The sequence below is a fragment of the Candida theae genome (genome assembly GCF_024610275.1).
Source record: "Candida theae strain CBS 12239 chromosome Unknown scaffold3, whole genome shotgun sequence".
Lineage (NCBI taxonomy): Eukaryota > Fungi > Ascomycota > Pichiomycetes > Serinales > Debaryomycetaceae > Lodderomyces > Lodderomyces theae.
Genome location: NW_026261437.1, coordinates 1 through 25,525, shown reverse-complemented (window position 1 = coordinate 25,525; position 25,525 = coordinate 1). Strand labels below are relative to the sequence as shown.

Below are 25,525 nucleotides of genomic sequence, written 5' to 3'. Positions count from 1 at the left end.
TGCAATATTTTGTGTTATTGTTCTCCTTACGAAAAATCATACGAGTAATATTGTTTCATTATCTTTGCCATCATCATCATCATCACCATCACCATTACCATCACTATCTCACCCAGAACTCTGCAAAACCTGCTGCCGTTCCTTTCCCTTTACAGAATCACTGCTGCTGGATCAACCTGCAAGAGCAGATACAAAAATCACGTGCCAAAGTCGCATGATTTACTCGCCTTACACATCTTTGCATCTGCATCATTTAGATGACGCAAATACCTCACACAAAAGTTTTCAAATCCAAATCGAATTGAAATATCTACTATAAACTTGAAAGAGGTGTTTCTAATGATGAGCACTTTGCCAATGCCTGCAAAAGGCTCCTCCCCTAGTTGCGGAACTTCTTGAGACCAAAAATAGCTATAAATTTGGAATATCGTTACTCACCAGCAGGATATACCCATTCCACTAATGTCTCAATACACTCCTCTCTTTCTCGTAATTTGCGTTTTTCACGACATTTTGCTAGCTCTCGTACAATCTTTTTTTTTTTTTTCAAGACCGAACTATTTGAAGTGAACTAAGAGTTGGAGGTTAATTTGAGTTGATGGATTTTCTCGATTTCGCAACCAATTTTGAGCAAAACTCAACTGTTCTTGCTCGGAGTCCCTTTTTTTTTTTTTGGCACAACTATCTTCCCTTCCAATCGTTTTCCAGCACACAATAGGGACAAAGTAAGCCTTATTCACTAGACTTAGAGGAGATAGGCGTCATTTCAAAGTAGTTTATATCTACCTTGCACATATACAACAAAAAAAAATAAAATAAAGGAAGCACCTACATTGATCTTCACAAAACGTGAGCCTAGGGAATCAACATGAGAGAACGCCTTAGCAGCTACGATCCCATTAAGTGGCACAAAGCAGTATACGTTGGATTTTAAGGGGACTGGAGACTGTTTTCTTTTTTTTTTTATTTCATTGGGTACTTTCTGCACCCTGTTGTCCTTTGAAGAGTTTATTATGTACTGATCACGACTTTTTTTCTTTCTTTCTTTATTATTTCCCAGTGGACATTCAATTTTTAACACTCAATACAAAGTTTCTTCCTTTTCTCTTTAGAAATTCATCAAACTACAAACTACGGTTATCTTTTGATGGATTTATTTGCGTTTGGAGAATAATACGCTAGAGTGTCTTTAAGGGGGGGGGTTCCTGTATTGAGGTGCTGGACACCGTTTTTGATTGGCTTCCGAACTTGAAGGTTCCTTTTTGTCGGCTATAACCATTTCAGAGTTCAGTTTAATATAAAAGTCTTATCTTGTTGTTACTTTTGCAACGGATTGTAGATTCGTTCATTAACTACTCTATTGGGGGATCCTTGCTGCGAAGTCGATTGATCAATAGGGAGAAGAAGTATCACACCATACGGGCTGAAAGGCGCAAGCACTGCTACGTTGTTGTTGAGTCCAAAGCTGGTTAAACTCAAACCTAATATGTTTTGATGAATACTAGACAACACTGAGAGTAAGACGATCACCATTATCCAACACATCTTCGATACACCAAATAGATTTTCTGCGACACGACATTCACTGCTGTAGTAGTAGTAGTAGTAGTAGTAGCACAAAAATGCAAAATATTGTGTTTACCAATTCTCCTAAACGAGAAGTTCAACACAAAACAAAGATCTTTTCTCTGTCTTTTCCTTTTAAGATCTGCTCAAGACCTTATAGATGATGACGTTGGGATATACAATAACTACACTTTAATTTCACAGCAACTGACAGATTGGAAAATCCTTCTTTTTGACTACAGCCCTTCCAAATTCATTCCTTTGCATTTTCTTTATGATCCACTAGCATAGCATTAATCATTCACAATATAGTATTCACTCACATCAACCACTTTCATTCATTTCCAATTGATCAACAGATTCTAATACATTGCATTTCCAGTTACCATTTCCAATATTCAACACCCTTTGCATTATATTTGATTTAATTTTTATCCTTCGTTACAAAGCTTTGATTCCAACTATTTTTGCATTTCCTTCATTGTTGCTTCCATGTCTCTACCTCCCCTACCATTTAAAGTTAAGACCACCGTTTCATGGCCAGGAGAGGAGTCAGGTGACTTGGGGTTTCTTGAAAATGAATTGATTCAAGTATTCTCCATTGTTGATGAGAGTTGGTGGAGTGGGAAGCTACGTCGAAATGGAGCTGAGGGTATTTTCCCTCGAGAATATGTTAGCATAATGGAAGAAGAAACATCAAGAACTCCTCCTTCAGGAATGGGTACCCCTACAAAAAAGAACCAGGCAAATGGAATCACCAAATCAGGAGGGGCCCAAATCCAAAAGCAAACTTCGAACCCCATGTTGAATTACAAACTGGGGGGAATCTCATCACCATCAAGATCATCTTATGATAGAATGAATCAAAGCTTTGACGGAATTCCTTCGTCGTTGAAAAAGTCTCCTCCTTATGGACTCTCAGGACATCAGAGTAATGGAACACGCCAACAGCAAATGCGATCACAACGCGATCGCGACATGGAACTCGAGCATTTCAGACGCTTGCAGCAACAGTTGAAGCAACAAGAACAACAACTCAATAACTACAAGCTTCACAAGTCGACTCTGGATATAAACAGAAATATGATGGCACAAGGCCCTAATGAAATGACTTATTCACAACCATATCCATATGGTAATTCACACAAGTCAAATTCGTATGCCGATGTCATGTCTGCTGACATGGCGCAAAAGCGACAATACAAAGAAACGTTGATGCAACAGCAGCAGAAGAACATACACTATGGTAGTCATTCGTCTTTACCTTTCACATCTGGCGCCCCTTCTACCAAACCAGCAACTAGATCATCGCGGGAACAAGATTTTGTAAAGGAGTATGAGGAAATCGCTAGGAAACGGGCAGAGTTGGAATATGGGTTGCAAAAGCTAAAGAGAAGTGATAGAAGGGCACAAAAATCCCCTAAATCGAATCCCAAATATCCCAATTCTTCCAGAACTAAGGACGAGCATTCCATTGATTCATATGACTCCATTGAGGAGCGTCAAAGACAATCTCGCGATGACTTGAGCAAGAAAATGTCAAGCTGTGTAACCGATGAGGACGATGATTTGGACCGCGGTGTTGAGGCAGGCAACCCATTAATCAATTATGTCAATTCCAGTAATCACGTGAACAGAGATGGCAATGAGTCCCCACCGCCTCCTCCACCTCCAAAGCACTCTGCTTATTCTAAATCTCAATTTTCTGAAAGAGACTTGCATCAAATGGGCTCCAAACAGCAAATGAGAATTCCTTTCAACGGTGGTGACTTTCAAGCGTCAAATCATCAGGATGTCGCGTGTATTAACAATGACGATGACTATTATCGCTTGTATATGCAACACGAGGAATTGAAAAACTCCATCAAGTCGTTACAAAGTGATGTGATGAACTTGTCGGAGTTGAGTGCGACTAGTGCCGGCTCATTCATGAGACACAAGTATGAAAGAGACTTGCAGGAAAGTCAGTCACGCATGAAGGGGATGAATATAGAGGAGGATGTTTATGATACGTCAATGGTTCACGACTTGGATGACGAGGACTTTGGATCAGAGTCTAAATCAGACGTCATGAGTGCGGTATTTGAAGACAAGAGAAAGACAAATGGAAATATTTTCAAAAAGTTGTTGAAAAGATCAACACAAGATCAATTGAACCCTATTGAGCAGAGATTGCAACGGCAGGATGAAATCGATTTGGTCAGTTACAAGATGGATCTTAATAGAATGAACTCGTTAACTTCAAAGGAAAAGCAAGGTAGAACCAAGCGAGTTGTCAAGAGTGAAGCCAATCTAGTTGTTAAGCCATTGGACTATATATCAGAGATAAACACCAATGAAACAACTGGATATAGCCAAGGAAATGATGGTTTAGTTACTGATGATGATAACAACGACTACATTGACTTGTCAACAATTCCTTACTCCAAAATTGAAGCATTCATTGCAAATTATGGTATTCGTTACGATTTGAATGAATTCATATCGGACGTTTCTGTCAAATTTCATAGTTTTGAATTAGCCAAGATTCGATGCGTCTTGCTGCACTTGTGCAAATTTCATATAATTGAGGAGGAACCTGGAAGTGGAGAAGATCATGCTTCGACTGGGATTTCTCAAGTTAAGCCGAAATTGAAGGAAGTGCAACTTAAGGGAGAAGCATCAATCTTTCAAATCAACTATATTTTCAAAAAGATTCTTGATGCATTAAGAATACCTTGTGAGATTGTCTTGGGTTTTTGGAAGAAGCCGAATGAGTTCTATCACAATGAACAGTACGTCATCAATCACTGTTGGTTGTCAGTGCTAGTAGAGGACAGATTCCGTTTGATTGACATATACAACTTCAAAACCCCTTCAATTAGTAATTTACAAGATGTTAATTACAATGAGTTTTACTTTCTTGCACAACCGTTAAGCTTGGTGTCAACTCACATTCCCTCAATAATCGATTTGCAACATGTCACCCCGCCAATTGACCCAAGTATTGCATTTTATTTACCACGCACATATTCTGGATTCTATGCTAATGATTTATCGTTCCACAATTTCAACAATGCCTTGACAAGATTAAAAGATTTGGAAATATTTGAATTGGAGTTGTATGTGCCAACCGACGTGGAGTTGTTCACTTTGGTCAAGACATCAAAGATTACCACAAACGATCTAAGTTTGTGTCAAATCAAGTGGGTTAATCATAGGCGTATGGCCAAAGTAAAAGCCATCCTCCCCAAAAATGAATCTATTGGGGTGTTGCAAATATTTGCCGGATCTAAAGGATTACAAAAGCATTTCGACAATATACACCAGCTCGCAATAGTGATTCCGTTGACGCATCAAGGCACAAACAGGCAAACCAAATTTGTTCAACGCTTCCCCACGGTACAAAGCCAATTGAACGATTTATACATTGTTAAACCACAAGCCAACAAGTTATTGTTGAAAGACACGTACACGTTTCAAATTGAGCAGTATCCAAGTCAAGGTTTGCGTTATGCAGGTAAATTGGCAACGTTACCAGATTTCAAAGTTGTAATTGAGTCTCCACTGGGGAAATATTTCAAACTTACCCGCGATGAGGGTGATGAAGCCGAGCACGGTGGAGATGGAAGAATTACTGATTCTGTCCATAAACCATTCGGAACTTTTTCATCGAATATCAAGTGTCTGGAGCTTGGTGTCTATCGGGGGTTGGTTATTGGCGATAATGGAAGTAGTTGGTATGTGTTTGCCCAGTGGGAGAGTGTTCAAAGTTTAGGAATGTAAGTTGCGAAAAAAGATAAATAGATTCAATACTAATTATAATCATCATTAATATATTCTATCTCTGGGTTGCGACCCATTCCCCTTTTTTAAGGAAAGAATACGATGAACAGAGTTGACTCCGTATACAATACACCCGCTGAACATCTCTTTTTTTTTATTTTATTTTATTTTTTTTTTTTTAAGTAAAGGGTCGGGTTTTGATGAGAGAATAGTTGAGTGAAAAGTTTTATCACTTTGAATGTGTAAGCACAGGAGTGGTAAAAGAAAAGACTGTTTTGCATTACTTTTTCAACGTCTCCTTACATTGCACCGAGGCATGTTGTCTCGATTTTTTTTAAATATTTGTCATCGAAAGACCTCTTGGTTGCAAAATAATGAAAACAGAAATTTCGAAATTTCGGTGCAGCCTTTGTGTTTTGCATTCTCTAATTCTTTGTTATTTTTGTTGGGTGGGGGGAAACAATCATCACACCACACAACGGTTTTGCTTGTCCCTGCTATGTGCCTGTGCCTGTGCCTGTGCCTGCCCCTGCCAATACCATGAGTCTTTAGATACATGCAAAGCCATATTAATAAGCATCACCTCTTGCTTACGAGTTCTTGTGAGCTTCGATGGATCATGCGTTTTTTTTTTGAAGCAGAACTAAACTGTTGGGATTTTTTGTTTTACAGGGTTTACAGAGTTTCATAGCCTACTGAAAAACGGAATGCACAAGATTTGTATTTGCATCGGATGAGAGGAAGGGAATGTTGACATCCATTATACTGATTTCAGAAAGGCAATTAAAGACAGAAATAAGTGCCAGCATCTGCCTTCTTTCGTAATAGAGGGTGTGTGTGTGTGTGTGTGTGCTATGTATGATGGGTAGTTTTTGTGTTTATTTGCGACGGACTTAAGGATGATTCTTTAGTACTGTCGTAGGAGTTAAGACATAGTACGGAAAAAAAAATATGAAAACATTAAATGGTGTACGTAATATAAAATTAAGAAACGTTTGATTTGCTATACACGGCGCAGAGTTACTTTGATGACTTCATAAGAATGGGGCGGACATTTGAAGCTTGGTTTGAGTTGAGGTTGACACAGCACGGAACATAGTAAGCCACTAGTGGAAACTCAAAAAGTGTAAAATAGGGGGAAGAGAGACAGAGACAGAGTTGAAGATGAAGATGAAGATGAAGATGAAGATGCAAATGATAATATGTATGACTTTTGCGCTACTGAAACCATGTCTTATTTTTTTTTAAGGACTGATGCAGACTGTAGTGTACTAAGGGCAAATGTCCTGCATATAAATTAACGATCCACTCAACAAAAAAAAAAAGGAAAAAAAAGAAATTCAATTCTTCAGACTGCTACTTAGCCGCTGGATATTTCCAGCTTATCTCTGTCTGTTTTAAAGCCTATGGTATGATAGCTACTTCATAGACTAGATTAGGTACCACTTGCATGGCTTTATTCATACTGGCCATTCCTTCAAACGATTAGGTAGATTATGGAAATGAACTTCACCTACAACTTCACCCAAACACGTGAAAATTGAATCTCTCCTGAATCACTACAGGTTTTTTTTTTTTTTTTTGGGTAAAGTAAGTTTTGTGCAACTTTGGGGAAAGGAGAGACAGAGAGACAGAGAGACAGAGAGAGCTTTTGCTCTTTGTTGCAGGCTATGAAATTGATGTTTTAAGATAACATTCATCTGTGTTATATTTCGAGTTTCACCCCTAATTTATCACACGTATATAAAAGCAAAGCATTGTCCTCTTTTTGACCTTCTCCTTTTTCGCTTACGTCCCATCGCATCTCAATTACCTTTTCCTACCTAAGGCTTTTTTTTTTCCCTGCTGTTTGTTCAAAGTATAACAGTGTCTTCTGCTACCCAACAAAACTTTTCTTTTTTTGTTTTTTTTTCTTCATACAGTTATTTTTTTGCACCTTCACAGGAGTTCTATAAGAAAGGAACAAACTACAAACAACATCCGACACTTTTTCCGTCACACAACTAGGACAGTCTCTCTTTTTACTCACAATGGTTACTACAACTGAACAATTGGAGACGGTTGAGATCACCAAGCTTAATGCCATTGCCGCTGGTACCAACAAAAAGGTTCCCAGAATTGTGGCTGCAGGATTGGGTGGTAAATTGATGGGTACTGCCGACTTGGTCAAAGTCACCGCAGAGGAAATCACTCAAGACTCGTTGGAGTCATTGGCTGAAAAAGATGCCAGAGAAGCCGCCAAGTATGCCAATAAAGCACACATTTCAGAAGAACCATGGACCATGAAGAATTTCGCTCAAAAGATTAACTGGCTCAATCTTATATTGGTTGTTGGTATTCCAGCAGTTGGTTTGTCTTCTGCCCTGACAATGGTGCCACAGTTCAAGACCTTTGTGTTGGCATTTGTGTTGTACATGTTTAGTGGTCTTTCAATCACTGCTGGTTACCATCGTTTATGGGCTCACAAATCTTATGACGCTGCATTGCCAGTACGCATGTTTTTCGCCTTTTTCGGTGCTGGTGCCATTGAAGGATCAATTAAATGGTGGGGCCACTCACACAGAGTTCACCACAGATACACAGATACCCCAAGAGACCCATACGACGCTAGAAGAGGCTTCTGGTACTCTCACATGGGATGGATGTTGCAAAAAGCTAACCCAAAGAACAGAGCCAGGGCTGACATTTCGGATTTGGTTGCTGACAAAGTTGTTGTTTTCCAACACAAGCATTACTTGGCTTTGATGTTGTTGTCAGCATACATTTTGCCAACTTTGATTGCTGGTTATTTCTGGGGCGATTACTGGGGAGGTTACATTTATGCCGGTATCTTGAAGTCATTTGTCATTCAACAAGCTACATTCTGCGTCAACTCATTGGCTCACTGGATTGGTACCCAACCATTTGATGACAGAAGAACTCCTAGAGATCACGTATTGACCGCCTTTGTCACTTTTGGTGAAGGTTACCACAACTTTCATCATGAATTCCCAAGTGACTACAGAAATGCATTGAAATGGTACCAATACGACCCAACTAAAGTCACCATTTATGTCTTGTCCAAATTGGGTTTGGCTTGGAACTTGAAAAAGTTTTCTCAAAATGCCATTGAGCAGGGGCTTTTACAACAACAACAAAAGAAGTTGGATAGACAAAGACAAAAATTGAGATGGGGATCCAGCATTGATGAGTTGCCAGTTTGGACAAGAGAAGAGTTTAACGAACGTGCCAAGAAGGAAGGATTGATTATAATAAGTGGTATCATCCACAATGTCAAGTCCTTTATCAAGGAACATCCAGGTGGTCAAGCTTTGATTAGAGCCACTTTGGGTAAGGATGCTACTGATGCTTTCAGTGGTGCTGTTTATCGTCATTCAAATGCTGCTCATAACATCTTGGCGACAATGAGAGTTGCCGTTGTCAAGGATGTTAGTGTGAATGCTGACACCTTTGATGCTCAAGAGAGATACATGGAAAAAGAGAAGCAAACCTAAGAGTAGGAGGCGGGGGAGTATGTGTACCACAGAGAGGCTTTGATGCTGGAACACATCTACTTTTGTTTTACGATTGTTATGAGATATAGAGAAGGGAAAGCTATTTTTTTTTCCCTAAACATTGGTTGGATTGATGGTAGTGATGAGATTGGATTCACATGAAGTATCTGAGATACGACTCAGCATCATTGCCCTTGTTGTTTTTTTTTTGTTACTGTTTTTTTGTTTGCACGTTTTTGGTATTCAAACACTTTATTTATGTAGCTATCACAAATTTTAAAACTAGAATGTGAATATTGTATCGATGGGGAGGTAGATTTTCGTAAGAAAACGATGGTTGTTGATTTTTCTTGCGATCAAGTGATCTCTCAACCGTTTTGCATTGTTACGTAGTCTCGTAACGATTCTACACAAAAGTATGCAGTCAAATTGGCCATGTTGTTTCCTTGCATTGCAGAATTGTATTTATAAACGCGCACGTGCCATTCCCAAGGTCCAATTTCAACTGGGAAAGACCAAATCCTAGAACTCGACTGACCAAAGTGGTTATGAGCGATAGATTTGTTGTGTAATCAAACGAGAAAGAAAAATACTTGTAGAAAAAAAAAAAAAAAAATAAAAAATCATACCACCAATTCATGCCACAATAAGGTGATTCAACCAGAGCAGGACCGTCATTCCCTACGAATGAGGTGGACCCCACGCATCAAATATGACTATCACAGTACCAGTGACTTTCCAGAAAGGTAATGGCTTTCATTAAACGCTCTCAACTACCGTGTTTTGAGCAGTATGTCTGTTAGTTTTTGCACCCACCAACAAAAACTCCGCGTGAGAATCATTACCACAATTCTAGTTTCTTGACATGCATGATGCAGAAGAAACATGCAACATTATCAAGCATGAATCTGCTGATCTTTACTATAGACTCCTGCTTCTTGAAACCTAATTTTATTAACCAATTAAAAGTGATACATTTGAATGATTTGATTTCTTAATCCTCTGCAACTAGCAACTTGCAACTAGCATCTTGCATCTTGCATGCATATATATATATGTCTTTGCCGGCTCCTGTCCTTCTTTCCAATTCTTCTTCCCCAACACTCAGTTAAACAAAAACACTAATCCACTAAATACCATCTAATATGCATCCGTCAATCACCAGGTTGGCTTCACAAAGAGCCATCAAAGTTACACCACAATACAAATACTTTCTCAGAAGAATACCCGACGTTGTTATGTGGTTTGGAGGAATTGCTTGCTTTTTCGGATGGCCTCATGTTTGGGTCTGGGTTAGTAATAAGATCGACGATGCTCCTGGAAACAGAGGGTTGTTTTATTGAGCAACTATTGAAGGTGGCTGACTTTTATTGGAAGTAATTTTTCATTCTAATATATACACAACAAGCATTTGACTATTCCAAACCGCCAGTAGAGCTCTTCTTAGAGATGCAGAGAAGTAGCAGTTTAATTTCGGCCGAGGTGTAGTTTCTCTGCGTTATTTTACCCATCTTCAGGGCAAATTTAACAAAAAATGCGCCACAAGATTTTGCCAGAAAGATACCTTTATCCAACAAACAAGCTAAGCAGCAACTCTGTACTTTTTCAGGATGCTATACGGTTGGCTATAGAGTGGCTCAAGTTCATCCCTGCATAACATGGCGTAGTCAGTGTGAATTGTGAGTGGTCGGTAGCGCCAATCTTTATCGTAAGGCGCAAAATGTTGTTCAAAGAAACCTCTACAAACGCACCATTGTATATCTATATAGGACAGACTTCCTACATCTCACTATCTACGCACGAACCAGACACATATACCTGTTCTGCATAAAACAAGCCCTTTTTTTCCCACCCCACCCCCCTTCCCCCTTCTCCCCCTCAAAATTACCAAATTTTGTTATCTATTTCCCCCAATCTCCATGTCGAAACAGTTTCAACCCATAAGTGACATTATCAACACTACGCCCAAGAACAAATCGCAATCCTTTACCGAAATATACGGCGAGCCCGAAGACTTTCTCGAAATCGAAGTTCGCAACCCAATAACTCACGGATACGGTAACAATCAATACACCGACTACGAAATCATTTGTCGAACCAATATCCCAGCATTCAAGAAACGGTCGAGTCGGATAAGAAGACGGTATAGTGATTTTCTTGCGTTTAGAAAGATTTTGGAAGAAGAAACGACTAGGGTCGTGATACCTCCTTTACCGGGCAAGATTTTGTTGAATAGCAATAAATTTAATGAATTGAATATCGAAAAGCGAAGACAAGGTTTGGAGAGGTTTTTAACTATTGTGAGTGGTCATCCGTTGTTGCAAACGGGGAGCAAGTCTTTGATTGAGTTCATTCAAAATGAAAAATGGGATCCCAAACAAATGATCTATTAAAAATGACTACTACATTAGTCGCTTCTGACGTTTTGTTTAGAATCAGTACAATGTATACACGACAAACCACTATTTCTTCTTTTCATCCCTCCATTTCTTAAACTCTTCCACTAATAACCCCCCATTTCTCAATCTTCCATTGAATTCTTGACTTGTTTCACTCAAACTTAAAATTTTTTTAACAGGATCATATTTTAAATTGTAACTAATCAGTTCATCATTCTTGTCAATCGCGCCATTTAACCATTCAACAACAGCTCCATACCACTTCAACGCACTGGTACAATTGACTTTAGTAGCCTGATTCTGTTTTAAACTATTCAATGGATTCTCCTTTATCAAAACGGGTATTTCTTCAGTTTGATATATTTCCACATTCCTTAAAACAAACTGGTCATCCCTAAAGCCATAAACTACTTTCCCCACCCCCATTAGAAAACATTGACACCAAGTCTTGAATAACTTTTTCTCGAAATTGAGTAATTGGTTATTGGAATCGATTACTTTACTAGTTTTCAATTCAACATAATGCAGTAACGAATTGGAAGTCCTTTCTGGCACGTAATCCCAACAACAATCAACCTCCCCGGCCAACACCAACTTGACTGGTCCTATACCTGTCTTGATCACCGACAAAAATTGTTCATAGTTGTTGACTGGCTTCTTGTGGCGTGAATCAATATATTTCCTCAGAACATCTTTCCAAGGCTGTGGAATAGTGGCAATAGTTTCGAATTTGTACCCGCTATATTCACATTTCTTGATGTACTCATACTTCTCCCTTGGTGAAGTTTGTCTAGTCCTGTCATCTTGTTCTTTACGTCGTTTTAGTTCAACTTCAGTATTGAAATTGATAAACAATTGTCCATCAAATGGGACAATCACTAAATCCAAAGCATCGGCAGGACTATACGGTATCGACATCAATCTCGTCATGATTCCTCTGAATGTGATTATATCTCCTTCGACTTTATCTTCAACTTCATCACGCTCATATTGCATGATGGCATTGAGTAAAGGCTCGAAATCGGACATGTTGGCTTCCTCTGAGATTTTCTTGAAATTTTTGAACCCCAGTTGCAAATCTATCCTGTTGTCCACTTTGCTATCAGGTAAGTAAAAATATGGGAGATGATCATGAGACTGGTTGGCATTGTAATGATATTCACCTTCAATGTCTCTTGTGTATGTGAATAGCTCCTTTGGCTGTTTTAGAGCTGTGGTTTTGGCTCGGGATGTTATAGGCAACGTCTTGCCCATGCTAAATAACGTGATGCAGTTGTGGTTTCGGAATGAACGTTTTGCTAAGCCAGTTGAGCTGAGATTTCATCTCCATCCCTCTCCCTTCACACAAAGTAACTTCAGAGAAAAAAGAACATAAAAAAAAATAAAAAATAAAAATATAAAAAAAATTTGTTGATAGAAATTTTCACCCAAAAGGAGTAGATTATATCTTCTGGAAAAGCTATATTCACAGACAATGGCAACGAAAGCAGCAATGGTCAGGCTAGTGGTGGATGCTGGAAAGGCGGCTCCAGCACCACCAGTGGGTCCAGCACTTGGTTCCAAGGGAGTCAAAGCTATTGATTTCTGTAAAGAGTTTAATGCTCGTACCGCCCACTACGAACCAGGGACTCCAATACCATGCCTAGTTAAAGTCAAACCCGATAGAACGTTCCAGTTTGAGATCAAGTCACCACCGACATCGTGGCTTTTGATGAAGGCTGCTCAAGTGGAAAAGGGAAGTGGTAAAGCTGGAAGTGAAGTTGTTGGTAAAATAAGTTTGAAACATGTTTGGGAAATTGCAAAGATAAAGCAAACTGATGATCGACATAAGGATTTGGATTTGAAGGCTATTGTGGGGAGTATCATAAGTACGGCTAATGTGGTTGGTATTGAAGTTGTGCCATGATGGAAATGGGTTTGTGTATGTCATGTAAATAAACAATAGTAATCTGTTACTAGGATGGAGACGTGAGTGTGTAGCCTCAGTATACACACCGGATCTGCACCCGATGCATCTATTCTACGACAATTCAATTCAACCATTTGCTCTTTGTATATTCATCACAACAGATGTAAAAATAGTACATACATAGTCCATGCACCACACCAACCACTTTATCTCTTTTTATTCTTTTCAAATGCAGCAATATGTGCCTTTGACTGGTCAACTTGTGTATGCTCATGGTCATCACACTTGAGAACTTCGTACACACCACTACCGGGTTCAGTCTCTTCCACTGAGCACATATTCACTGACTTCAACCAGTCATCCTCAAACACTTCATCAATAGTGATCCTACACGCGGGCGCCAACTCGACCATACGCCCTATCAAACGACGACAATCTTCTGGCAAGGCAAGGAGTAATCTGTCGGCACCGGTATCACTAGATGTATGGTCTTTTGCCCCGCCATTTGGCGCATCGCGCTTCGTACCCTCTTGTGGCTTTGGTGGCTTTTGTTGGCCACCTTGTCCTTGTCCTTGTCCTTGTCTTGGGATCGACATTTGCGATATATCCTCCTCCAATGCCTCGCTAATATCGCCCAAATTGCTCAATGCTCCAGATGATCCACCACTGGTCAAATTCTGCACATCTTGTGGTGTCCGTTTCAACATTTCTGAAATCGGAACAAATTCACCTCGCGTGGCAAACAATTTAAAGCTGGAGTCGGATAATTTGGGCACTTTCCACGGAAACTTCTTCAACATCATACAACAATAAATCATAGCCACCGACCAAACATCAACCGGACGAGGATCATACTTGTTGAAAACACAAACTTCAGGAGCCAAGTATGGATCTGATCCAACAATGCCTTGTGCTTCAATCAATGTTTTGGAGAAGGGATACGAGAAAACAACCGCTGATCCAAAGTCGATAATCTTGACGATACCTCTTGCGTCAATGACACAGTTATCCAATTTCAAATCACGATGAGCTAATCCTATTGAATGCAAGTAGTGAACTCCAGACAAGACTTGTTTGAAACAACAATTGATTTCTTCTCGCGACATCTTGTTTGACATGACAATGGCAAATAAATCGTAGTCGCAATACTCCATAACTTGCAAAATCCGGTCATTTTCGTAACAAATTTCGATAGTTTCTATGATATTCGGATGTTTCAAAGTTGACCCAACACAATATTCTCCAGTAATCTTTTTAGCATAGTCTCGTTTACTTTCGCTTTGGTACTTGGCTCTAAATTCTTTAACGGCAAATGTTTTGTTGTCGCTTAATCTCTTGACTAACTTGACTGCACCTCCAGCACCTGCCCCCAAGCTTTCTTCCCATTTGCCGTACCTTTTCAGAAATGGCAATTGCTGTGCTGCTGGATTAATAACCTGCAGCACTGATTGGCGGCGTTCTTGGTACTTGATTTTATTCAGCAAAGTAGAGGAGCGACTGATGGAGATTGAGGAGCCTCCTCCTGGTGAGTTTGTAATTGACGCGTTGGAAGGAGTGGCTGTAAACGATGAATTGTTGGGAAAAGATGAGTTGTTGTTGGGGATTGATGAAGAAGGTATATTGACAGCGTTTGCAGCGGGGATACTGATTCCATTATTGGATCGCAATGACGAAGACAAATTTGAAGTTGCTGGTGATTGCTGTGCACTCGGAGTGGATTTCTTGAAAAACCTCTTCAAGTTGGACATTGAGTTATGCCTTGTTGGTGGGTTTCCGTTGTAGTTTGGGGCAGTCAAGATTGATTCTGATGAGGAGTAACTTGCAGGTGATCCAGAGATTTCATTATTGTCTTGGAACGAAGTGGAAGCAGCATTGTTGTAGAATGATCCTAAGTCCGTTGATGACGAATCCCTTTTTGATGGCTTGCTCTTTGAAGAAAAGAACGAAGACAAGCCAGATTGGGAACCAGAGCGTTGCGATGCACTTCCCACTAGCTGTGCTTGTTGAGCTGCTTGTGCCTGAGCAATACGTTGTTTTGAAACAACAAATCGCGAATCTATACTCGATGCATTCACTTGTGGCGATTGAATATGTATGGAGTTGATGAATTGCCCATTAGGTATATTGGGTATATGCGAAGATGAGGACGCTGACGAGTTTAAGCTTGCATCATCAGCATAAATAGCCTCTCGTTGTGACAAAGATGATGATGCATTTGCTGCACCGGTTCCATTAGCCGATGCAGCAGTATTACCAGGTCTTCCACCTGGTGCGCAATACGGTATCGAGGAAGATAGACTTTCAGCTCCGCCTAACCCACCACCACCTGCACTAAAAGATGAATGGCTGATGGAGTTGTTGCGCAAGTACCTGGGACTGGAAAAGTTCCTCGGCGATTGTGAAACCACTTGACTGGAAAACGAGCTGGCTGACTGTCTAGTGAAGGGAGATGTTGGAGTAAATGACAGCTGGACATGTGGAAACTGAGTATTTGGTGATGGTTCAAACCCATTAATAACTTGTGGTTCAACGGCCAACCCTGATGTAGTAATGGGCTGAGGTATAGGCTTTTTTCCAAAGTTGAGCTCCGACGCAGAGCCGTTTTCATTCAGTGAGGATCTATTACTACCTGATGCTGGTGTTTCAGTTCGCTCCCCTTGTTGCTGTTGTTGCTGTTGCTGCTGCTGCTGCTGCTTTGGTTGCGATACCGACGTCGACGATTCATTTAAAAGTTTGGTCAATGAAGACACTGGCTTTTGTTGCTGAGAATCCAGCTGTTCTGTATGTTGTTGGGCCATGCTTTCCTAATCTTTAGCTTGAACTTTCTGTCTAGAACAAGCACTAGTGTTTCTGTTATTGAATAAATATATGAATTGAAGATGAATAGTTGAGTTGATGATATTCGTTGATTGATCGAATGACTGAATAACTGAATAAACGATGAATTAATTGATTGATTGATAGAGCAAAAAACGAAAATTGAAAACAAAAAAAAAAAAAAAGAAATTAAAAAGTGATTGTCACAATACTCGGCGTTTTCCCCAAAAGCCTATTAAGCGCCCGAAGTCCAAACAACTCCGTATACATTTGTTTAAAGGTTGCCAGTAGATGACATCAGATGTTAACTGTTGCTAGGACTTCCAGTATAAGCAACAAATCAACCTGCTGTCAGTCAGGTTAATTCTTTGTAAGTATTCGAGGTGTTAGCGCCACAAAAAGATAGTTGATGCCCATGCCCAACATGTGGAGGGACAGAATAAGAGGAGGGGAATCGGCAAAACACGGCATTTCTAGACTTTCTTCAAAAGGAGTAAAGTGCCACACAGTAGAGTTTTGTAGAGATCAAGACTTTACCATCGTCAAGATAACTTTCAAGGAGATGACTCTTTTACATATGCGACCAGCATGATTGGATACTCGGCTACATCGGAACTCAAATAATTACCTCGATAATTAAAAACTACAACAAAACCTTAAAATAGACAGTATCGAGATTGCATTAACAATATCCACCAGTTAAGATAAGAGCTCACAGTAGTCAGTAGCAATTCAAGGAAAAGAGGGTGCGTGCACCTTTGCCTCGCAGATTGTAGGCACCAATTTAATCCATGCACAGATAGTGATACAACATCTGATTTGTTGGTGATACGAGAAATATTGTACAAAAATAAAAACCTCACAAAGAAATATATCAGTCCCAGGAGCCGGCATATCAAAATTGGGTGAGCCGTCACAGTTTTTGATTACACACACACACACACACACACATATATATATATATACATACACGTGCGAGAGGGAATGTAGACTCTCTGGTGATCAAATATCTTTTGTATTTCCAGGCACTCACATTAACTGAGAAGTAGGTACGATTAACTCAACTGAGTTGTACTTTAGATCCACCACTGTGGTGGGTTGCTACAGATTGCGCACTTTGGTGAGGTCAACACCTTCGAACTTCCGCCTGCTTTCAATCTATAAAAAAATACGCACAGTCCTCTACTTCTTTCCTTTACTTTTCTTCTTCAGTGACTTCTTACCATCAGTTCTATTCTTACTGCTGCTGTTGTTTTTCAAGTTTTCCAAATCAGACTCTTCTGGAAACAAAGGCATCCCATTTTCGTTGTTACTAACAGAAGACCCACCTCCAATACCAATTTGACTTCTCAAGGTATTCAATTTCTGATTTAGTTCTTCAGTAGTCTTGGGTTGGATATTGACATCCCTTTTCCTTTTCAACTCTGCCTCTTTCTCCTGTTGGATCTCTTCTTCGGTCTTATTCTTTTTACGTTCAATTGCAGACTGCACTTCGAGCTTCTTAATCAATTCAGTAGTATTGTGATATACTTTTTCCTGCAACTCTTTGTCATCTATTTCTTTTCTAATTTTAGTCATGATTTTACACTCTTGCAACAAGCACCCTCCTTCCATCTTCATCAACACAGGTGCATATAATCCAAAGTAAAAAGTTTGCGCTCCTTGATAGACACTTTTCAAAAACAACCACCAAACGGGGAAGGTGATCAAGTAAAGCAACAATCCCCAGATTGTTCCCATTGAAATGAATCTCCTTGTCGATGGAGTTCTCACTAACCCAGGATTTACCAAATTTATACGGATATTGCATGGTGCTTTATCCTTACGTTCATACTCCATCAATCGCTTTTGATACTGCTTCGCAAAGACACCCAATAGTAATTTCGAGCTACCGTAAACCTTCCATGGCTGACTTGTGGGATATTGTTTCTGCTCCCACAACAAATCCTGTAAATCAATCTCTCCCAAGCTTTGTGATGAACAAGTGGCAATCAATACTCGCACATCTCTATCAGGAGGTTGCAGTTTCAAGCTTGGTTCTAATAGAGTGAGTAGATGGAAATGGCCTAAATAGTTGATTCCCATTTGTTTTTCAACTCCATCAACAGTGATTTGACGAGGAATATTTCTAGGAATGGCTTCAGCTGCACAGCAAATAACACCATCCAATCGTCTAGGTGTTGCGTTATCCAACCATTTAGTTGCAAATTTTCTAACCGAGTAAAGTGAGTTTAAATCACACTGCTCGGCGTAAATCAATGGGTTGGAAGTTTGATCACGCAAATCATCAATATATTCCGCCACCCACAGATCATCAGTTCTTCTGGTAAGAATAATTAGTTGTGCACCTTTCATAGCCAACTCATGCGCAATCACTGCACCAATACCAGACGTACCACCAGTAATCATGTATACTTTCCCATGCAAATCGCGTTCCCATGTATTGGTTGCTCCGCGGAAATAGTATTTTCCTAAAGCGACAGTGGTGGCAATGGGTATTAGTGTAGGCCCATATTGTTTTATTTGCTCCCAATAAGGTATAACCTGTGGCCCATCAAAAAGAACACTAGCTAAGAATTCAACTGGCATAATATGGGCTAGTAGAAGAAGTTGAATTTTAGTGGTAACAAGGTTCTACGTGAAGAAAAAAACAAAAAATAAAATGAAAACTTGATAGACGCATCCGAGAAATGAGTGGCATCGCATCAATTGCAAAAAAAACAAAAAACTTTCTATCAACTTACACAACTAGAGTATCTTCCTCACACGTTGTGTACATTATTATCCAACGATGGACGAGGCACTATTCTACATTTCCCAAGGAGATCTCACTGACGCTAAAAAGTCAGCAGCTGAGTCATTTGCGTATACTTCGTCAATTCATTCCTCCAAACAATATCAATCATATAGACACGCTTCATCACCACTTAATGGGGCATGCATCACTGGAATAGGCCCCGGAGAACGTATATTCACATGCGATTCGAAAAAAGCATTGATAAATGTGTACTCTTATGGGAAAGAAGGTATAGATCAACGAATACCCGTTCCTGAAGCATTAACCACTTTACACATTGTTCATCATCCTCACATTGACACCAAAACAGATGAACATGGTGCTCAAATTCTTCACCAAAAGCCAACATTTAGAGTACCGTGGTTGATTTGCGGCGGTTCAAAGCTGGGTAAATTGTACATTTGGGAACTATCATCTGGTGACTTGCTTTGTGTCAAAGAGGCACATTATCAAGGAATATCAGTTATCAAGTCAAGTAGTTGTAAAACATTTTTGGTTACTGGTGGTGACGATGCGAGAGTCCTAGTCTGGAACTTGGCTGATTTGATATCCATATATGGTGGTAGTGGTAGTGGTAACAAGGGAGGTGGAGACGAACAAGGTCAAGACAATTTACGGTTGGTTAAACCATATTGGGCTATCGCGGAAAACACCTTGTCCATAACAGATATAACGTTGAACCCAACTGGAGTCATTAACGACTTGAAGTTGTACACAAGTTCTAAAGATGGTACGGTGAGAATATTTGACGTTATGACGAAGAGCCAATTGACTACTTTTATCTTGCCACATTCAGCTGAATGTTTGAGTCTTGATCCTGCAAACAGAGCAATTTACGTTGGATTATCCAATGGGCAAATCAAAATGATTCCACTATACAAGTTCAACTCCCACACTTCTGTTCTCGAAGGTGTTGGAGGGATGAATAAAATCATAACCATCGACCCACAAGACCCCAATTTGTCAAACACATTTGTTCAGCACGCAGACTCATCGTCGTCGGTATTGCAGATTTGTGTGTCAATGGATGGAACCAGTTTGATATCTGGAGATTCAAAGGGTCAAATCTACGTTGCCGATATTGTTACAAAACAAACAATTAAGGGCTTCCCTAGTTTGAATTTCCCAATTGCGTATATTCATTTGGAAACGATACTGTCTAAAACATTGGATGTGACGCAAAATTCCATCAGGTCCGATAAGAAACATCGTATGGTTCCCACTTTGAAACGTGTGCTAGCGAGTAGTGATCCAGTTCATCACACTTTGTTTATGGATATCCCTGAAAGAATTATTCTTAACAATGGCGAGAATGGCGGCGATGATATTGATGATTACGATGATGAAAGTGACCACGGATTTAGCTCGTGGTTGGAAAGGAAACGAATTGAAGAATTGCAATTTAGAAACTTATCGGATATCGACTCAACCGTGAAAACAATTGGCAACAAAAACAAGGACAACACTGACAAAGTTAACTTAGCAAGTAATAATACAGATTTGGAATTGAAGTTGAAAAAAGTTTCTGAAGCGTATACCGACTTGAGAAGCAAATATGAGCAACTCATCAAAGAGCATGCCAAACTTCTTGACGACAAATGAGGGTATGCATCTTTATTTAGTATCCTTTGACTTATAGACCAAATAATCGACAAAAGCAAAGCTTTCTGTAGGTTTCATTCATCTAACTTTCTTCATCTTTACTGGACTATCATGCTTGGACCCAGTTTTGAAACCCATTAGACTTATATCGTCAAAGCTGTCGTCAGTAATGTCCAAGTTATCCTCACGCAGTCTGCTTCTTCCTCGCTCTTCCACTTCTTCACTTTGTTCTCGACCACGTGGACTTGACGTTGCCATGATGTCGGCGTGCTGGTGCGCACTGCTGTTACCAAGTGCTCGCTCGCTCCGGATAGAGTTTGAGTCCTTCGCTGAAGTGTAATCTTTGAGGTCTTGATTGTGATCATGATGATCATGAAGACTGTCCTCTTCATGATAATGGGAAGAGTTGTGGGTAGCTGGAGAAGAGTCTTTTGGCGTTGAAGACTCCCGCAGAGGAGAGAGACTGCGCCGCTGTTGATTGTTTTGATCTCGTTCTGATTCAGAGGCACACATGATGCACACCTTGTAAACTATGTGAATGAATAGTGGTTAGCCATGCAAAGGATAATTTCTTTTTTGTTTACATTTCGGATCTAGTATTTCAGTCATCAGTCGGAGATAACACAATATTGTTTTGTTTGTACCAGTAACAAAATCAGATTCCCTTCGATAACGTATTACTTTCTTGGCGATCTATCAAGTTTCCACTGGACAAGAGCTGAATTATACGCTGCTACTAAAGCGCTTAACAGTGCTGCTACAAGGACATTTACAAAAAATAAAAAAAATCCAAAACAAATATCTCTCAAAATCAAACTGGCTAGAAATAATCAATGTCAAACTTTAGATTAAAAAGAGTTCTCCATTCTGTTTGTAGTCTCTCAACCAAAAGTCAACTTGCACCCATCCATCATCACCATTATTGCCGACGATTTTTTTCTAGCTTCCTTGTGGCTAGACTTGATTGAATCAAATGTCTGCAACAATCGAATCGTCACATAACTAGTTTCGAGTAAAGCCAACTGCTGACCCAAGCAGTTCCGGGGCCCAGCCCCAAATGGCATGAAGACCGTACCTCCATTAGCAGGCAAACTACCCCATCTATCAGGGTTAAATGAATTGGTGTCCTTACCAAAATATTTCTCCATTCTGTTTGCAGTCCATAAAGGGTAAACGATTTTGGTTCCCCTTTTTACCAACATTGGTGATTGATTATCGTCGCCTCCTCCCTTGGGTAAAACCGTATCTTGAGTTGTTGTTCTTGAGTTAAAGGGCACTGGTGGGTCATATCTCAAAGTTTCATTCAAACACCATCGTAAGTATTCACATCCTTGTATTGATTCGAGAGCAATCGACGCGACATCGGGAAATTGTACTCTGATTATATCTCTCAATCTCGTGAATACCTTTGGGTGACGGCCCAATTCATAAAATAGAAACGTCATCAATGAACCAGTCGTACTTCTTCCAGCAACAATAATACTCAATATTTCGTCACGAAGCACTTTCGGGTCCCTTGTCTTCTGAGCAAGGTCGTAAAGGAAAAACGTACCATCATCCGACAGTTTTTCCAAATCTTGTGAATTCATCTTTAATGCCTTTTGTACGTAATAATCCACAAAATCATGCTGCTTCTTAATTTCAACAAACATTTGCCTTGGTTGATAAAGCCAATGGAATGAGCCCATAACTAGTCTCCGCAACGCATACTCTGTCCCTTTATCGAAACTTGGAGCAAAGTCCAACTTCATATCATTCGCAATCGAGCCAGAAGTAGGTTCCCCAAGGTATGTTTTCAAACAATCACAACTTTCTCCAAGTAGGAGATGCGTTGTGTAGTCCATTGTAAAATTTTGGAAAATCTCTTGCATATCAAGCGTCATTTGCGGAGCCTGTTTTATAGCCTTGATAACGCTTTGAGTAAATGGCTCCATCGCATGAATTTGCTTGATGTTCTCCCTGGAGAAAAATGGCCGAAGCATAATCCGTGAATGCTTCCAACTAGACCCCTCACTTGAGAAAATCCCATCTCCCAACAATGTGGAAAACACTTTTAATCTCACACCCATATTAAAGTCAGAAGTTTGAGATGCTGACTGCATGTGACGAACACTTTCAGGCTCAACTGTAAATACATTGGGTTCTGGTCCCACGGACGTGCCAAACGTAGAAGTATCCAATTTTCGAAATACTTCATCCAAAGCCTCATGAGCCAAACCACGTTCGTGATTCAGTTTAAGGTTCAAGATGAATTCTAAATTTAACCAGCCCAAGAGTGACTGTCTGGGGACTTGTTTGACTGGTTTGCATCCATACTTTTGTGCTTTTCTGTTGAATTGGACATGATCAATTACTTTGTAAATGATGTAAATGGAGATTAGAGCCAAGTAAAGGGCATAATTCATGGTAACTGTAATGGAGAGCCAGAATTGCCACACAGATTAAGATGATTGCCCTTCTCCTTGTCTTATTTAAACTCAATGGAGTCCACCCCATGCGGATAACATTGAGCGGGTTGTGCCAATGGCAAAGTGTCCTTTATCCTTCCTATGGAACAAACGTTTGTACATCTCGCTCTTTCATGCACCCCTCATTTTGTTTTTTGTTTTTAACTCCGTCTTTTATCTAGGAAGCAATTACGTAAGCGGTTAGACTACAAGTTTCAAGAAGATATTATTATAAGCAACTTCATAAAGCGAGCAGTGGGTAGTTTGAACACGAGTCCTTCTTACTAGCTGGAAGATGAGGATTGTTACTCTCTCTGCACAACCCAAATAGACCTCTCCGTGATCAAGTTTGGTTGCAAAACTTCACGATGTCGTTGAAACTAAGATCAATAAATACTATATCTGATATTGGCTTAGTGTTCTAAACTGTTGTATGTTGCTGACTCCCTTCCTTACTTCTCCATAGATAGAGAACCTTATTGAATGAGTTGGCTGCTGAGGTATGGCTGAAAATTTACCTAAAATTGCATAAACTCTTGAACAACAAGAAGAGCAAGCAACCCATAACCCCCTGATTTGATCGATACAGTAACCATCACGAGCTTCAGTACTCCCATTCCAATTTGCGCTTCTCACAACATATAATGGCCGTTCTGACCCTGTTTGAAATGTTCTGATTGAATGCAAATTTGTGTAAGATCATCTCCTATCAAAGCGCACAAATTTTTCTTTTCAGCAAAACATCACCATCTCTCATCACGATCTCGTATCCAACGTATTTCCAAAGCTCCACACGAATGTCCGACGCAAAAAAGTTGTCAAAGAAGGAAAAGAAATCGCTTCAATTCCGTAAATCAAAAGAAGAGAGAGAAGCAGATAAGCAATCAAAAGAAGAATCCAAGAAACGAAAACTTGAACAAGAGGAGCAAGAAGCAACAACCACCACCACCACCACTACCACCGGTGACACCACATCTAGCGAAGAGCAACCGAAGAAGAAGAGGAAAACCAGAAGAGGTAAAAAGGGCAAAGGTGTAAATGACGGAAAAGGACCTCGATTCATCTTATTTGTGGGTAATTTACCTCACGATATAAAACAAGCTGAATTGATTGCCCATTTCCACAATAGTTCCCCAGATAGGATAAGAGTACGTCCGGAAAAGGGTATTGCATTTTTAGAATTTGATAATGACACACAGGAAATTCAAAGCAAGATGGAATTGGCTTTGCGTATGCATCATCTGGAGTTGAGGACTAGAAGAATCAATGTTGAATTGACTGTCGGTGGTGGGGGTAATTCAGAAGCTAGGTTACAGAAGTTGAAGGAAAAGAATGAAAAGAAGGATGAGAGACAGAAGAAGAGGATAGCGGAGGATAAAAAGAAAAAGAGTAGTAAAACTTCGAGTAGTGACTTGAACGGTGTCCATCCTTCCAGAGCTGCTTTGATGCAGTAAAATGAAACACTGAAAGGTTGAAAACCGCTATGGTGCCTGCAACTTTTAAAACAAATGTCCTTGTGCATCTATTAAAAATAAATTACAATGTTCTTACAATATCGTACACTTCTTTGCCTTCTTAATTTTCCTTCTCTTTCCTTGTGAATTACTTGCGCCAGCCCCGCCACTGCCGGAATTGCCATTTCCACTTCCACCAGTAAACTTACGCTGTGAAAATCCCTTACCTGAGTTGTCCTTCTCAGACCCATTATTTAAGGTGGACCCACTAATACTGTTGGTGCTGAAGTAATCCTTATTATTGGAGTCTGTTGGGGGATCCAATACTGCTCGTATAGCAAAATCAAATATCTCTTTAACACCGTTTTGCGTGGCTGCAGAGCATTCCATATACTTGACAGCGCCGATATCTTTAGCCAACTTGATACCTTGGTCTTCAGTTACTGGTTTCAAACCTTTGGCACTCAATTCGTCCAATACATGAGGATCATCTCGCAAATCTGTCTTTGTGCCAATAAGCAATATCAATATATCCTTTGGACAATGATGATGGATCTCGGGTATCCATTTCAACTTGATATTTTCGAATGAATCAGGACTCACTACTGAAAAACAACACAAGAAAATTTCAGTTTGTGGATAAGATAATGGTCTCAATCTATCGTACTCAGACTGGCCTGCTGTATCCCATAAGCCCAACTTAATGGGTTCACCATCAATCAATACTGATGCCGAGTAGTTGTCAAATACTGTTGGAATGTAATCATCAGGAAATGTGTTTGTGGTGTATGATATTAAAAGGCAGGTTTTACCTACTCCTCCATCCCCTACTACAACTGACTTGATGCTCCTCATTTGTGGGTTATAGTGTGTGGTGTGATTCCGTGGTTATGTTAAATGTGACCTGGGTCTGTTGCTGACGATGATGATGATGATGATGATGATGATAAAGAAACACACAACTTTGAGTTTTTAATTTTTTTATTATTTTTTTTTTCTTCTTTCTCTCTAAAACACAATAACAATACCGACGGCTGGTTCTGTCAATCTAGGTGTGGTATTATTTGATAAAGGAAGAATTATGTATAGATTTTGGTGTTGATGACTTGAGCTTAATGTATTGCTACGTTGAGATGTTTGACCAAGGTATACTGTGGATGCAGTTTATGTATATCTTTCCTCTCTGGTCTGATTTTGCCTTTTTTTCTTTTTTTTTTTTTTTTTTTTTTTTTTTTTTTTTTTTTTTTTTTTTTTTTTTTTTTGTTTTTTTTTTTT

At 39.7% G+C, this 25,525-nt stretch overlaps 12 protein-coding genes across 12 annotated transcripts; 6 read left to right on the top strand and 6 right to left on the bottom strand. All coding sequences in view use genetic code 12, as the record gives it.

Moving 5' to 3' along the window:
- Positions 1 to 2,058: 2,058 nt before the first annotated feature.
- On the top strand, positions 2,059 to 5,331 carry KGF57_002750 (uncharacterized protein; the record flags this gene model as incomplete). Its single annotated transcript, XM_051752096.1, has 1 exon — positions 2,059 to 5,331. One exon carries the CDS (start codon positions 2,059 to 2,061, stop codon positions 5,329 to 5,331), a length of 3,273 nt encoding a protein of 1,090 aa, XP_051608577.1.
- A 2,030-nt stretch (positions 5,332 to 7,361) lies between these two features.
- OLE1 (stearoyl-CoA 9-desaturase) lies at positions 7,362 to 8,825 on the top strand (the record flags this gene model as incomplete). Its single annotated transcript, XM_051752095.1, has 1 exon — positions 7,362 to 8,825. The coding sequence occupies one exon, from the start codon at positions 7,362 to 7,364 to the stop codon at positions 8,823 to 8,825; it is 1,464 nt and encodes a 487-aa protein (XP_051608576.1).
- A 1,919-nt stretch (positions 8,826 to 10,744) lies between these two features.
- On the top strand, positions 10,745 to 11,218 carry KGF57_002748 (uncharacterized protein; the record flags this gene model as incomplete). Its single annotated transcript, XM_051752094.1, has 1 exon — positions 10,745 to 11,218. The coding sequence occupies one exon, from the start codon at positions 10,745 to 10,747 to the stop codon at positions 11,216 to 11,218; it is 474 nt and encodes a 157-aa protein (XP_051608575.1).
- Positions 11,219 to 11,287: 69 nt separating this feature from the next.
- On the bottom strand, positions 11,288 to 12,478 carry KGF57_002747 (decapping nuclease; the record flags this gene model as incomplete). The annotated part of the gene is made up of 1 exon (XM_051752092.1): positions 11,288 to 12,478. The coding sequence occupies one exon, from the start codon at positions 12,476 to 12,478 to the stop codon at positions 11,288 to 11,290; it is 1,191 nt and encodes a 396-aa protein (XP_051608574.1).
- A 220-nt stretch (positions 12,479 to 12,698) lies between these two features.
- On the top strand, positions 12,699 to 13,130 carry MRPL19 (mitochondrial 54S ribosomal protein uL11m; the record flags this gene model as incomplete). The annotated part of the gene is made up of 1 exon (XM_051752091.1): positions 12,699 to 13,130. The coding sequence occupies one exon, from the start codon at positions 12,699 to 12,701 to the stop codon at positions 13,128 to 13,130; it is 432 nt and encodes a 143-aa protein (XP_051608573.1).
- A 209-nt stretch (positions 13,131 to 13,339) lies between these two features.
- NPR1 (serine/threonine protein kinase) lies at positions 13,340 to 15,931 on the bottom strand (the record flags this gene model as incomplete). The annotated part of the gene is made up of 1 exon (XM_051752090.1): positions 13,340 to 15,931. The coding sequence occupies one exon, from the start codon at positions 15,929 to 15,931 to the stop codon at positions 13,340 to 13,342; it is 2,592 nt and encodes an 863-aa protein (XP_051608572.1).
- A 1,201-nt stretch (positions 15,932 to 17,132) lies between these two features.
- Positions 17,133 to 18,539, bottom strand: KGF57_002744 (putative oxidoreductase; the record flags this gene model as incomplete). The annotated part of the gene is made up of 1 exon (XM_051752089.1): positions 17,133 to 18,539. One exon carries the CDS (start codon positions 18,537 to 18,539, stop codon positions 17,133 to 17,135), a length of 1,407 nt encoding a protein of 468 aa, XP_051608571.1.
- A 202-nt stretch (positions 18,540 to 18,741) lies between these two features.
- On the top strand, positions 18,742 to 20,349 carry KGF57_002743 (IPI3; the record flags this gene model as incomplete). Its single annotated transcript, XM_051752088.1, has 1 exon — positions 18,742 to 20,349. One exon carries the CDS (start codon positions 18,742 to 18,744, stop codon positions 20,347 to 20,349), a length of 1,608 nt encoding a protein of 535 aa, XP_051608570.1.
- Positions 20,350 to 20,427: 78 nt separating this feature from the next.
- KGF57_002742 (uncharacterized protein) lies at positions 20,428 to 20,862 on the bottom strand (the record flags this gene model as incomplete). The annotated part of the gene is made up of 1 exon (XM_051752087.1): positions 20,428 to 20,862. One exon carries the CDS (start codon positions 20,860 to 20,862, stop codon positions 20,428 to 20,430), a length of 435 nt encoding a protein of 144 aa, XP_051608569.1.
- Positions 20,863 to 21,230: 368 nt separating this feature from the next.
- KGF57_002741 (cytochrome P450) lies at positions 21,231 to 22,693 on the bottom strand (the record flags this gene model as incomplete). The annotated part of the gene is made up of 2 exons (XM_051752086.1): positions 21,231 to 22,603; positions 22,666 to 22,693. 2 exons carry the CDS (start codon positions 22,691 to 22,693, stop codon positions 21,231 to 21,233), a joined length of 1,401 nt encoding a protein of 466 aa, XP_051608568.1.
- Positions 22,694 to 23,593: 900 nt separating this feature from the next.
- Positions 23,594 to 24,250, top strand: NOP6 (Nop6p; the record flags this gene model as incomplete). Its single annotated transcript, XM_051752085.1, has 1 exon — positions 23,594 to 24,250. One exon carries the CDS (start codon positions 23,594 to 23,596, stop codon positions 24,248 to 24,250), a length of 657 nt encoding a protein of 218 aa, XP_051608567.1.
- A 93-nt stretch (positions 24,251 to 24,343) lies between these two features.
- On the bottom strand, positions 24,344 to 25,105 carry RAC1 (Rho family GTPase; the record flags this gene model as incomplete). The annotated part of the gene is made up of 1 exon (XM_051752084.1): positions 24,344 to 25,105. One exon carries the CDS (start codon positions 25,103 to 25,105, stop codon positions 24,344 to 24,346), a length of 762 nt encoding a protein of 253 aa, XP_051608566.1.
- Positions 25,106 to 25,525: the final 420 nt, after the last annotated feature.